The sequence below is a fragment of the Lytechinus variegatus genome, chromosome 1, assembly GCF_018143015.1.
Source record: "Lytechinus variegatus isolate NC3 chromosome 1, Lvar_3.0, whole genome shotgun sequence".
NCBI lineage: Eukaryota > Metazoa > Echinodermata > Echinoidea > Temnopleuroida > Toxopneustidae > Lytechinus > Lytechinus variegatus.
The window spans coordinates 65,090,340-65,105,245 of record NC_054740.1 but is presented as its reverse complement, the minus strand read 5'-3'; the positions used below and the strand labels follow the sequence as shown (position 1 = coordinate 65,105,245).

Below are 14,906 nucleotides of genomic sequence, written 5' to 3'. Positions count from 1 at the left end.
CTCCATGCCCCCCTCTTCCGTACCCCTCGCATTGTGGCTTCAAGATGGATCTAAGAAGAAACTTCCGGCCCTGATCAATATATTTACCACCCTACCATTTTTTGATGAATGCCCTGCAAAACGGAAAGTGGGTTCTCAAGGGGTTTTGAGGTAGGGTAGAAGGAAATAGAGGGGATTCTTCAAGAATATGTGGTAAATGAGAGGGACAATGTTTTACCTATAATCCGCCCACAAGCACGAGTGGGATGAGTATTTTATTGATTTTCTAAGGTTACATTGTCAATTAAAGATGCACTACCTTCCCATGAATGTTATTAACAAATCTTAAAGGGATGAATTCAAATTAATATTTGACATGGCTTGAATAAGTGAGTAAAGGAAACTACCCTTAAAAGGATTTGCATGCAAAAAAAGAGAAACATGAATTCGTCACAAACTTGTAGCCTCGCATCCATATAATGCCTTGTTTATAAAATTATTGTTTTCCTTTGTCAAATGTCTCTATCGTTTAAAGTTTCTCAAATTCCTGAGGTTTTTCTTTTCACTTCAACTTCTCTTTCTCCTGTTTTACAAGGGGGGGGGGGGTGAGTATTTTTGTCTTTCCTTCAAGTTTACTAGATATTAGATTCACAGACTGGATTTATATGATTTATATCTTTAAAAAACCCTTTATGACTTTTACCATTTAACCTGAATTTGAAAAGCGATGACTGATTACCACTAACTGCCTGACTTAGGTCAAATCATGTCACAGAAATCCTATAGGAGATGGATTTTTCACTTAACAACCAAACGACTCCCAAATGTCATTGCTCTCAAATAAACAAATATCAGTAATCTAAACAACCATATCCCGACCTCAAACGATTGTTCGACTTTCGGATTCTCACAAATTCTTCTCCCAAACCGATTGAAATTGGAGTCAGCAGTCATAAATGGCATTATCAAATTACCTCTAAATACAATTTTACTTGCTACTTTGTTAAGCCCTAAAATATAAATGTGAGCAGGTTGTTAAATCTTTTAGTCCTACACATAGGCCTGTGTGTTATGAGTAATTTGACAATGATTTGATATTATAATAATTTAATCTTTTGTACATGACAGAAAATGTCATGAATTCAAAGTGAAGTAAACAGATTAAGTTCAGCCTACCATTGATATGATATTCATTCTTTTACAGGTTATAGATCTATTTTGTTCCTTATGAATCAGGTATTATAAGAACCTGTCCATAATCACTATACCTGCTCATAAAGACCACTTTGAGTTTTTATGTTTCACTGTAGTATTTGTTGATTTTCTTGTTATTCTAGGCATATTGTGTCACTACATACTATAACAATATCTAATCACTATATCCAGTCATGCAGTCGGCTCATGACTATCGTGCAATTGATTCTTATCATAGATATCATCAAAATTTCCTTTTTTGTAAGAAAAGGGGCATTTCCTTTAGTAAAAGGGGGTAATGTGTAGTTTCAAATACATATGTGGGGTTTTCCCCTGAATGTAATAACACAAATTTGCAGAGGTCTTTTATCTTGGCAGAAAGTCAATTTACTTGCCAAAATGTTGGTCTTTAACATTCAGTGTTGAATATTCTGTTCACATTAATTGAGCATAGCATTTTTTTTTGCTTTCTCAATCAATGTGCCATGAGTATACAAGATAATTATGAAAATTGTATACATATATATTATAAGGTGTCACAAGAAACTTGCCATCAATTGAAAACGTATTTAGGGTGCCAAAGTAAAGGCAAGTGAAAATGCATGCATTAAGAAAGTATCCATTCTATTCATTTGATTTCATTTCATTAAATACAGCATTCTTTTCATAGATACCTTTCTAAACATCAACCTGCATATTTGCTAATTATTTCAATTATCCACTGTTAATTCATAAGCATAAGTTCCAAATTATGTACAAATTCAATGAAAGTGTCTAAGCAGTGTCTGTACTATATAATCATTCATTTATTTTTCAAGTGTTGTTTTCAATAGACCTTGGTATAATTTTTGAAATTCACTCCCAAGTTGTAGTAGTAGTAACAGCACTCTGACAGGCTGTGACCTGTGAACAACAACTCTCCAGGACCTGGTCTTTAATCTTGTAACAAGCCAAGTAATGACATCTTGTAGGTCTCCAACAAAACAAGCTTAAAACAGAATGGTTCACAAGACCCATTTCATCTAAAGAGCCTACATAAAATAAAACCACAATAAAAGGAATGACTTGGACTTGACAATGAGAGGCACTCCCCATGGAGGTTGGACTAAAACTTTAAAAGAGCCAGAGGATACACTAATTAGGCCACTCTGAAGCACTATTCAAGGTTAATTTCTGGAAAAAGATGTAAAGATAAAAGAGGATTGTGGATATGGAGGTAAGTTGGAATCAGAACGGCATTATAGGTTTACTGGTGCCAGATGGGATATTTTGGAGCAAAATCATATGTGCTTAAAAGGCATATACAATATTTCAATTTTTACGAATTTGACAATTAGGACCTCCTTGCCTGAAGCACAAAATGTTAAAATAATGGAATTCCACGTGTTTAGGGAGGAATGAAACATCATTTTACATGACAATGAGAAAATCAAAATATTTAATATTTCATATAATAAAATACAAAAGAAATAGTGAGTGAGTGATGTCATCAACTCTCTCATTTTGATGTAACTGGCTCGTTCATATAACTATTTTGCTGAAAATAAGCAAAATTTTAAAATGCCATAACTTTCTTATTTTACATCCGATTTTGATGAAATTTTCAGTGTTGTGCTTGTTTAATTTTTCTCTTTTTATTCAAATCAAGTTTATTTTGGGGTGGACTTGTCCTTTAAATACAAAGCAATAATGGATGATCCTAAATAATGTTCATCCATTAACCACAAGGGTCTGTTTGATAACAAGTACAGTATTATTGCTTTATGAAGACTAAGTCATTCAATATCAAGTGCTATTGGGCACCAATATGATTCTATAATTATGTCTTGCCCCACCCCACCCACCCATTCCTAAAAACTGTTTAATACTCTGATGTACAGTCTGCTATGACAAAAACCAAGGTATTGAACCCCCAACTCTCCATGGGGGGGGGGGCTAACCATCTAACCACACTATGTTACAAAAACCTTTCCTTTTAAGTATATAATATGTATGTTAAGTCTCATTTACGTAAGAATTGACCACGGGGTGAAAATATAAAATTACATTATATCAAAACAGGTTACTGGGCAATAAATACATTGCAACAAAATTCTAGGTGATACACTTCAATAAACTGGGGGGGGCACTCAAATTATATTTTGATGGGGATGTGCGTCACGATACCCTAAAATGGGGTTCAGGAACTGACCACAAGGGTAGAAGACAGGGTCTTGGAACTAAATGAATACTGGGCAGTGAGCAAAACAGGGTCTATGGAACGGGATCATGTACAGTATGTACGGTGCATGATATGTGGACGCTAGCGGTGCATGGAGCTGTTAGCGGAGGGAGTTGTCAAGCCGTGCATGCAGCTCTCGCATGTGGTGCTCGCGCTGGACAATTTTGGCGGAATAAACCTTGTACTCTAACAGAGGCAAATTTTGTTGCACTGCAGTGTTGGTGTTGGATCACAAAGGGTCCCAGATAAATAAATGTCAATATGACAACAGCTTCCATTCTCTCCCTACTTCAAATTCCTTCAAATTACACAGCAGTACCCACTCCCAGGTAATTAAAATGCTTCAAAAGAACTTCCCAAACCCCAAGAACCAAGGATAATACAGGATCAAGGTGGATAGAGTACTCACAATGGAAAAATAGATTGATGACTCTTACAATATTACAGGCATTGATCTAGTCCAAGACTGGAATAATGGTGTAATAAAGGATTAGTTAAGTGTCCAGAGATGACATGTAAATAGGTGTATTAAAAGACAGGTGGACTATGGATCTACGCAGCATATGTTGGTCTAAGGTAAAACTTAATCAATATCCTGATAGAAATACCAATCAAATGTATTCAACAACTTTTGTAGAGGCTTGACAATATTGTGTCGCAGCAAGGGAAATAAAATTGGTTCCATCACATTTACTCTGGCGACAATTGCTCCGCTCTACATTCCACACACTTCAACCCTGGGTTCAATCCTAACCCTACATCACAGACAAGAAATTACGCCGGGAGCAACTGTCGCAGGAGCAAATGTCGTGTCACTAAAGTAAAACAGAGCCTTATAAGCATTCACAGTTGCCCTGCTTCAAAAAGAAAGACATTACAATTTGATCTGTTACGTGCGAAAATGAATTAGCTCCGAAATATGTCCCCGAAGCGTTAGGACATCAAATACCTATACTGAGCTGCATTTCATGTTTCATATGAAAAAAAGCATGATTGCGTAAAAGTGGTAATGAAAATCTACATTTGCCAGATTTTGTAAAATCATGGCAAGACAAGAACACAAGGAGATTTCTCGTGTTGAACATGTGTTTCATTTGTAAGAATTTAATGTATTTTTTGGCACTACTTCTTATCATCTTACAAAATAATTGATGAATATTACTGGACATGAAATAATGACATATTACTATATGTGGGTAATTCCTTAAAATGTGTATGTCCAGCCCCCTATGTAATTACATGGGACCTTCCTGAGAGATTTGTTTGTATTCTAGTTCATGAGAAAACTCACGATAATCTCAAATTTTCCTGAGCAGTTTGTGAAATAAATTAGGAGTGGAGAAAAATTGGGGTCAGACCATGGACCCTACCACAAATGGTCAGACTAACAAACAGGTCGATCATTTTATGGATATATATGCCTATGAACCTTCCCCTCTCTAAACTAAATTAATAAAGAATTTAATAGGGCTCAGGCTACACAACAGAACAACGATATATGATTTGATTTTGCATTGCTTTATGCTATTACTAGTATGACGAATCAACATGATATCTTATCTCACCCCCTGACTGGTATAAACATTCTCAAATCGTCTCAAATTCCTCATATTGGCAAAGGAAAGCAACAAAAAGGGTGATTTAATAGGTCTTTTGTTTACTGGGCAATGCAAAATAAGTGCATTGCCATTAACAGTCAATGTTACCCACCCAGCTAGAACAGTGTGGTTTACTGACGAGTATTTGTTACAAAATTGGTTTTTGATTTGGGGGTGTTTTCTCATATAAACAGTTGCAGGGGATTTTGACTATTGTTCCCCACAATGCTAAATGGTACGTGCGGACTTAGTGATATATCCGGCCAAGCCTGTGCTTATTTCTTTTCTAGTTCAAAATGAGGTTAAATGTGGGAGGAAAACAATTTCACAAATGAATGTGAAGCACCAACTATTCTAAACAAAGTTATTCCTTTTGTTACTTTTACTCCATTTAGTAACGCATCTGGGTTATATCTGATAGGTCAAACATTGTGGGATGAATAAGAAAAGAATGCTAATTATAAAATCGTTACTGCCATTCCCATTTAAATGTTAAAAAAGAACCAAATATAAGAACATCATTCAATATTAGAAACTTTCTATTGTAATATTGTGAACGATGTCTTCAATTCAGTGTAAGAAGTAAAAAAGATGAAGCTGAAATATGAATTTTGTTCAAATTTGGTGTCCTATATTACTTCTTTAAAAAAAAAAATATTATTTACACTGTATTCCAACAACAAACAAATTTGCTACATTTCTTGCGATGAATGTCCCTCTTATATTTGAATTTATTATGTTGTTATTCACATAGTACACAAACTGCATACACACTTCATGATTTTCTTGTCTTCAACGTTAAAGAAAAAAAACTAACTCTGTACTCTCTCCTTTGTTTGACAGTCTTTTCTATTTGAAGGACTAAAATGAGGTAGATTCTGAACAATTGACAGATATCTCTGAATATGCACAAGTTCTGTGACCATTTAATTCATTCAGGGCATCGAACCACTTGTTCTTGGACCAGAACTGAATTATGGATTCAATTCCTATAAAAGGTCAACAATCTAATTTAATACCACAATGTATGGCTGTGGTCCATTTGAAATGGAATACAAACAGGAAACAGCAAATTTAGCAAAATATGTCATAAAATGAGATTTCTACAATTAATCAGTTTTAACTCTATCAGGGGGATTAATTAAAGCAGTATTGTGATCTGTAATACTATGCATCTCAAACAGTCTGAGGGACTACTGCAGCTGCTCGGTAGTCTTTAAGGTCTAGACCCTTACGTGGTTAATAAATTGCGATTCAATGAAGCTGAGAAATTCTAACATAAATTTCTTGATACAGACTTACATTCTATAATTCTTTTGAAGGCATTTATTCTAAAACCTGATAGTAGAAGGGGGAATCGAATTGAATTTCACAACATTAGATTATTCAAATAAAATCCTTGATTGAATTATGACAGATGTTCCAAAACTGTAAAGTTCCTATCAATTTTGAATATATTTTAGGATATCTCAAAATTAGACTTAACTCAAAGATATATTTCATTCATCATTTGGTAATTTCTCTTGTTTGATAGAAAAAATGAAGTCCTTAATATATCACATGAAAAAAATGTTTATAACAACAACATATTAACTTCATAACTGGAAATTAATATTATTACTTTCTGTATTCCTTTATTTTCATTTCCTTCTTGTATTCTTCCTTGGGAGTGTCATGGAACTAGTGGCTTCAACTCAAAATATTAATATTATTATTCTGCTTCAAAAAGAATGAAAATGAAACTTGAAAAGAATTAAAAAAAGCTTTAAAGATGAGAAAAGACCCTCAAATAATACATCACCAACAAGAATCACTTAGTATAGATCCCTGCAAATTCTTTTAACAGAAATTAAACTGTGGTTTGTGACTTAATCACTCAGATCTTGACTAATCCTACTAATTGCCATGGCGATAGACTGACAAATCTTAGACTCTGAAACACTTGACTGCAATATGAAATTCTATCAACAACTTCCTCAGAAAATTCATAATTACAGAAAGGAAAATCTCTCCTCCAAATTTCATGTCAGAAATCTTTATCTATTGCACAACTATTTCCTTCGCAGGAATCGCTAATGGAAGAGTAATAACTTTGCCAGATCAAGAACGAAAATGCTTTTTTGACAGATGCCATCATCTTGCATTCTGCGATGTGTTCAGACTAGCAGATCACAAAACAGAAATTATTCACACTGATGTGTGGTCAATTTTACATGTACATACCTATTTTTCAGTCGGAACTTTATCATAGAAAAATTGCATTAACATTTATGAATCGCATGCATATGATAACAATACTCGCTTTTATATTGCACTTAACAAAGACATTTCTAAGTGATTTATGTATACATGTATACCATTACTCATTTATCAGATCCTGGCTTGTTGGCCCACAATGTATGCCCTTTCTTCACTCCCTGGGGAATATTTCAAACTTAATTGGGTAACAGTGTATGTATCATTTGTCATGTTTATATTCATGTATTCATTGTAAAATGTCAATATTTACTCCAGGGTTTCGCGTTAGTCCAAAATTAATTTCATCAAAATTGTAGACCTCACATCTGGGTGGGACATATCACAGGTATCAACTGATGATTGGCTGGCTGACATATTGATTAGTCTTGTATAATTCAAATAAATATTTTAATATATCCAATAATATACAATTGAGTTGTTACTCATTCCATTCCTTTTTCAACGATTCTTTAAACGTTGCTTGGTATGATTATTGCGTACGGTTTGTGTTGTCACTGTGGTGTGAACAGTCTTCGTTGCTTGGTTGATTTCATTGAATGCCCAGGAAACGTTGATCATGTGATGCAATTTTCTGCAAGGTCATGTTCTGACTTATCGTGATTACAAATCCATCATAAGTCAAGAGATGAACATGAAATGACTCAAAGATTTCTTGCATAAGATTTGAAAATTCCCTAAATTTTCATGGGTTTTCCATATCTGGGTCTTTAACATAAAGCTAAGTATTCAATAGGAAAGGGGAGGGGCAGTAACTTATGATTGATCATACACAGTAACCCATGCAATCAATTACAGAAATCATCCAAATAATCAATTACTAAGCTTTGTAATAATAGGTCCAGGTCTGTGGAACAAAATCAAGTCATGTTCATTGAAAATAAGAGATACAATGAAAATTTGCAACTGAATATAATGCTATTATTATACATTACATGAAACTTGAAAGATTCTAAAATAAAAACACTGAAGAACAAACGTGTTCACATAATTTGTGCTATCAATGTCAGTTTTTATGTTATGAATTTGTACATGCTCTCACAATTGATGCATTGGTTAATATCTTATACATATAGGATAAAGAACTTTCAGACAAATAAGTTAATGAACTATCATCAATGAAGTTTAAGTTGGCATGGCATATAACAAAGATGAATTGGTGATTGAACAGGTAATATAATGTAAATGCCTTTTCTGACATAATTGATAAAAAGTTGGCAATCATCACAACAATTGCTTTGGTTCAGAATCTATGGGCAATACAGAAGGGGTTTATATATTTACTTCTTCAATTTTCTATGTTTTGTCTTGTCAAGATGAAACAAACTTTGTGTAAGAAACATTTCAGAACACATGATGCAGTGTCAACTGCACAGTTCGATCAATACCTTACACAAGGCAATTAAGTTAACCCTACGTTAGTTAGGCTTACTCATTATGGAATGCCAGTTGTGAAAGTGAAATGTCTCCAAAAATAAATGAGAAAATAAGTATGACATGAATGTCCATGAAGTATACCTTACAAATTAATAAAAAAATATATAAAAATAATTGGGGCAGTGTAATGATATTGCTTCAAAAAATACCAGACATTTGATGGAATTCCATGCTTATTTTGCTAATTTCTCAGCAATTAGACGTTTTCTTCCAAAGCTATTTGGCACATATTTTTCATTTATACTTATAAACACTGGTAGATTGGATTCTGTTTGAACTCATTTTGACATTGTTAGCACAACTGGTGTTTATCTTTAATTTTATCTCTTAAAATTTGTATCCAAAGAGATAGCATTTCAATATCTGCATCCTTGCTTTATGAATCAACGAATAAAATAAAGAAATAATCTTTTGATTATCAAGAACTAAATCCCAGATCAACTGTAACCAGAGTAATTTGTCGAACATGATGCAGGCATCGAGAAGAGAGCATATTGATTGATTAACGATTGCCCAATTCAAGTTTTACTTCCCACAAATTGGGAAGCAATATGAGCAAATTAAAGACAATGGAGGACCTGACATTCAGGATCGACGATGACCTTTCAGGCAAAGTATGCCCGATCACGAAGCAAAACGACTATTTTCATGTATCTGCACACAAGTTGATTTATCGGGTAAGACTCCTGGCCAAATCAGGGCTTTCACCAATTCAATTAAAAACCTCTCTTCGTAGGTAGTGATATATACGCACTTGACAAGGATATGGGGGCTGGGCCTGTATTCATACTTCACATTGAATCTCAGGGGAAAATATAAGCTGGGATGGGTTTGTTCATATATTTTGTTTGGGCCTTAATTGCGAAGCTGAAAGGACCCAAAAGAATAATACTACATGTAGGTCTCTTTAAAAAGAAAACTTATCTATTTGAAGAAGTCTTTGAAATGTGTTTACTCTATATGTTTATTCATTTATGAAATACCACTACACTGAAAATACAGGTTATTTTCTATAAAACTGTTTAATAGGGGACTTTGTTGTTGTTAAACTGTAATTTCATAAAATGTACTGAATGGTTTCCAATATCACCGATGCAACTGACCACCTTCTGTAAGCTACCTCTTAATAATATTTCATAAATAATATTCCTCTGACAAAATACAATATAATTGAAGCATATAATGATCACTCACTACTGATAAACTTTGGTATTAATTAACCCATTTGAATACTATCATCACTTACATTCTAAGAATAGCATCCATATTTAAGTTACCCCTATTTCATTACCACCAGCATCCACAGAACTTTAGTGCAATTTAATTTGGCAACTAGTCTGCTAGATCTATAATTGTTGGACTTTGACCAAACCAAACATAACCACATTTAATGTCCATGATATAAGGTGACCTCAATACATCTGACCCAATAGCCTACTTTATGAAGTTTACAACTACTCAGAATGTATTACTGTAAAAGTGACAACTAATGAGAAATTAAACTCCATATGAAAATAATGCAAATGATAGTACTAGGCAGGTATATGGAATATCTAGTTTTCTACCAGCTAAAACAACAATTTTCCTGGATAAACAATCTAACAAAAAAAATAAACACCATTATTTTATAATATTAACATAGATTAAAACAATTGAATTAAAAAACATTTTTTTAAACATGGGACCCAGAAGTGAATATAGAACATTGTGAAAGAGTGAAAATAAGAAACTTCACATATTACAACCATAATCCATCGATACATGAAATGATACTCGAGTACCGAGAGGGCTGAGCAAGAAGTAATCGCCATTCTGTCTCTGAATAGAAAACATATAAAATGACACATGGATAGAGGAGGCTTGGTAGCTCCGTCAAGAGCAGGGTTTTTAGATTCAAGTGACCTTGGTTCAATTCTCACTTGGTACGCTATTACCCTTTGTTGAGGCATTTACCCTTATCACCAAGTCCCTCAGAGAGGACCTTAAGCTGTCAGTCTGCTGGTTGCTTGCTAACAAGCAAACATGCTTTCTTAGCAATTAGATAAAAAAAATCAACACCACAGAGGACAATTGAGCAGATTCATCACGTTGGACACAATTATGGGGGAAAGAATTGAGCATATTAAATGCATAGGAAGGAAAAAAAACATCAGATGCTGTCTCTATGCAAATTGAGGTATTAAAAGATGTGAGAGAGAGAGAGTATTACATAATTCAAACAAATCCCATTTCAAAGACACCATAAATAACTCTAACTCTAGCTACAATTATTGGGTTAATCATTGAAAACACACTCCTCATTAAAAGAGAGGACCAATTCTCAAATATTGACACAGAGCTGGTGACAGAGCGATGGGAAACGAAATCTGAAATTTGACCAGAAAAATGTCAAGTGTTGGTGTGATAGGTGGGCAGGGTTTTGTGGACAAGGAGAAGAGACGATGAATTGAAGGGTTAATATTTGAGTTAGCATGTGTGTTGGTGTCGCTTGTAATGATATCTTAAGGCTATATCTAGGATAGGAATTAGATCATCTAACGTTATAAATGTTTTCTTTTCAGGTGGATTTGTTTATTACTTGGTGGATAAATAATACCTAAGATGCATTCATTTCTCTTTCCCTTTTTTCTCTCTCTTCAGTTGATTAAAGTTTAAATTGACTAAATTACACACTTTTAAGCACTGATAAAGTGATAAAATGATAAGGAGGGAGAGAGAGTTAGACAGAGAGAAGGACAGAGAGGCCGAGAGAGGTGGATAATGGTCAGAGAGGGAAAGAAAGCGACTGGGTGAGAGATGATAAATTAATCACACAAAATATGTTCTACTGATTTTGATGAAAGACTGCCCTCTGTAGTATCCAGCAAGAAAGTTTCTTAAACATGAGAAGAGATTACTTTGTGGATATGGGTGCAAAACAGTCTCATCATTTGGTTCTGTCATGTATGAGGTCACATGGTCTTAATCAAATAGTCAATAATCAAAATAAAGAAATATAAAAATATGTTTTAAAAATCATTACAGAAATGAACAAAATTAAAATGAACTACCAAGCAATAAAGTTGAAAAATCAAAACTGTATTTCATAATGCACTTTGAGAAGAAATTTGAAACAATTCTTTACACAAGATAATGTCATAAGTAGATATAACTCACTTTGAAAATATAAATGAAATCATATATCAAAAGCAACATATGAATGTAATCTGTAATAAAGAATTGAGGAGGCTGAGTACATTGTGGAATGTTAGGAAATGAAACAATGACTTACTTGCCAAGTGAAGACCTCTGTCTCCTGTTATCATAGATGGTCCTGTATCCTGCACCACCATTAGGAAGAGAGTCATCAACAGGCCCCTTAGCAGCCTTACGATGTCTATCGCTGAACGTCGGGTACTGCACCGGTGGTTTAGGCTGGTTGAGCAGGCGCTCGTTTAGGGTTGCCGATGGCTGCTCTGGTGACACTGGTGCTTGCTCTGACGGTATGTCTTGTTGAACCTGCTGTTGGGTCTGCTGCAGGATTGGTGGTTCTTGGTGCTGCTGTAATGGCTGCTGATGCGGTTGCTGCTGCTGAAGGGTCTGTGACACAGGCACACTCTCCGTCTGGGTGATCTCCCGCACCTCCACCCTCTGGTGAATAATGGAAGGTTCCTGACCAGGGCCAGTCATCACCCCCCTCTGTGGAGTGCTCTGGACTGTTCCATACGACATCGGGGGTGAGACCGGCTGAACTGTAGAGTAAGAAGATGGTGCTGAGGCAGGCGGGGCAGTGACATAGGACACAGGTGATGATGGTGAGTTCTGGACGAAACCGTGAGATGCTTGAGGGGCAGAGGTTTTCACAATACCAAAGGTAGGTGATGGAGATCTGGCCATGACTGTACCATATGTTGGAGGGGGTGTGACGGTCCCTTGGTGAGGCTGTGATGATGGAGCCTGGTACTGTTGACTGGTAACCGGAGAATGAACAGGTGCAGCTGGTAGAGATGAAGAAATAAATCTGTATATTTATTCATATTCAAAATCATTGCTTCCCTAGCTGTAATGCTGCCCAAGGTGTGGCTAATGAACCTATATTGTATGTGCGCAGGACTGAATCTTATGACCATGGTAATGTCCATCTGTAATTGCTTTATGTGTTAATAAATTCACAAAAAATAACATCTTTATTATTGATGGCACCTGACAAATCATCGATCAAAACATTTTCACAAAATCTTTCTAAGAATCTATTTGTTAAATGAACTAGAATTTAATGAATCCAAGAAAAAAATTAATGTAAGAGAAATAAATGATTACTCATCTTAAAGTAATATTTTCCATATTCCAAATGCTATGTTACCTTATTTGGTATCTGTGACACACCAGTGTTTAATTCCCTGTACAATAAATAATTGAATCTTGTACTTGAAAGACACCATCTTGATAGGACACTGAGTTTCCAACCAAATGTAATGAAAAGTTAAAAAGTTAAGATTAAAATGAAAATAACCCTTAACGAAACCCTGAGCCAAGCTGAATTTCCATTGTAACCTGATACAGACCCAATCAGTATGAGTGAGATTCCCATCTTTTACATACCTTGTTGCCTTGCATCTTGACCCGGGTATTGCTCCTTCCTATCTATGATGACCTGAGTCTCGACAGGAACCACCTGGATAGGTCCAAGCTCCACCGGATGGAGCCGCACCTCCGTGATAGGTGGCTCCATGGCCCTGGAGCGAGGTGGCTGCTCCTGGTACTGTACCACACTGGGTTGGGGTGGGGTGGTTGCTGGGGGGAGTGGCGCTGATGGTGGGGGAGCAGCATTGACTTCCCGTACATAGCGAGGTGTGAATCTGGCTTCCACAACCCTGTCAGATAACGCAGGATGAAAGAAATTGAAAGAAATATGAATGATGAAATAAGGATCAAATAATAAATAGACTTGTTTACCTTTATTCCTTAAAGAATGGATGCCATCAGGAAACAAATGCTTACATCTTTATCTTTTAAAAAGGTAAAAATAAGGTGCAAAGCTAAAACTGTCAAGAAAATTCAATGATTTGACTTTTGAATTACCATTCAAAGATAGGGTTTTATATTATATTCTTGAGAATTGATGAATATTTATTTAATTGTGGCAGCGGTGGGATCATACTCCATGCCAATGGCAAACGTCTGTTATCGATGGCAAGTCCATGTTATCTTTTTATTTCTCCATTTACTAAATCAATATACTTTTAACAAGTATTGAGCTTAATATCACCAAATAACTAAACCATGCTTCATACTATAGATGACAATTTTCAAAATGATGGAATATCCTTTCTTAGTAGCAACAGCTCATATAATGCAGATATGAACATTAGTAAATGATTAAATATGCATCTCAATGCTTTCAAATCTCAAAATAAAGACGTGACATTATTCCTCAGTTTAATCTTATCTAAAAAGAGAAGATGATATAAAGCAGATCATGCACATCAACTGTTGAAAATCACAAAAGAACATAAAAACTCTGAGATTCAAATGACTAACGTAAGCGATGCAAGCAACTGCAGTTCCCAGAATAAAGCAATGTAACTATGCATTTCAAAAAATCCAAACAGTTATAGACCTCTAGCATTAAAATTATTAGCTAAATACAGATGTGCATAATCTAACAAATTTGGGTTATGATCATAGTAATTTATTTGAAGTCTAGGGTGTTCTAATTTCATTGACATGTTATGTTTACTAAATAATCTCAGCATATTGTTTATCGAAAAAATATTAATAAAAATTACCAAAAACAAACAGAACAATGCTAACATGGCAAATACTCGAGACAAGAAAAATATGTGAGATCACAGCAGAACATCAATTTAACATGTTAGTGTTGATTGTTCAACAAAATAAAACTGACCACTAAATGTATATGATTGTGATTAATCCAAATACAACAAATAAACTGGAAACCCATTGTTTAGTCAAACATCGATTCACACTCTAATTGAAAGAGCACACAAATATGAGATAAAGGAATGATGTTTCCTTGAAAGAGGCAAATATGTCAGATCTAAATGCTTGATGTCCAAAAATCAACTACAAAGAATCCCAGACTCTTTTGGATAAATAAAAAAATATGTTCTCCTTGAAATAAATTATAGTATGGTAATTTTATTCTTCCACTTTGTTAATCTGGAGGTAAAATTAAGCATTTCAACATTATTTCTACATTATGAATAATAAGCTAACTC

The 14,906-nt window shown here is 34.8% G+C and overlaps 1 protein-coding gene across 1 annotated transcript in view; it reads right to left on the bottom strand.

Moving 5' to 3' along the window:
- The window catches only part of LOC121419898, a 100,999-nt gene that overhangs the window by 59,650 nt on the left and 26,443 nt on the right, over positions 1-14,906 (bottom strand). The window contains exons 10-11 of the mRNA XM_041614381.1: positions 13,267-13,538; positions 11,957-12,662 (exon numbers count right to left, since the gene is read on the bottom strand). Coding sequence (XP_041470315.1) covers positions 11,957-12,662; positions 13,267-13,538 — 978 coding nt within the window. The remainder of the gene's footprint in view (positions 1-11,956; positions 12,663-13,266; positions 13,539-14,906) is intronic.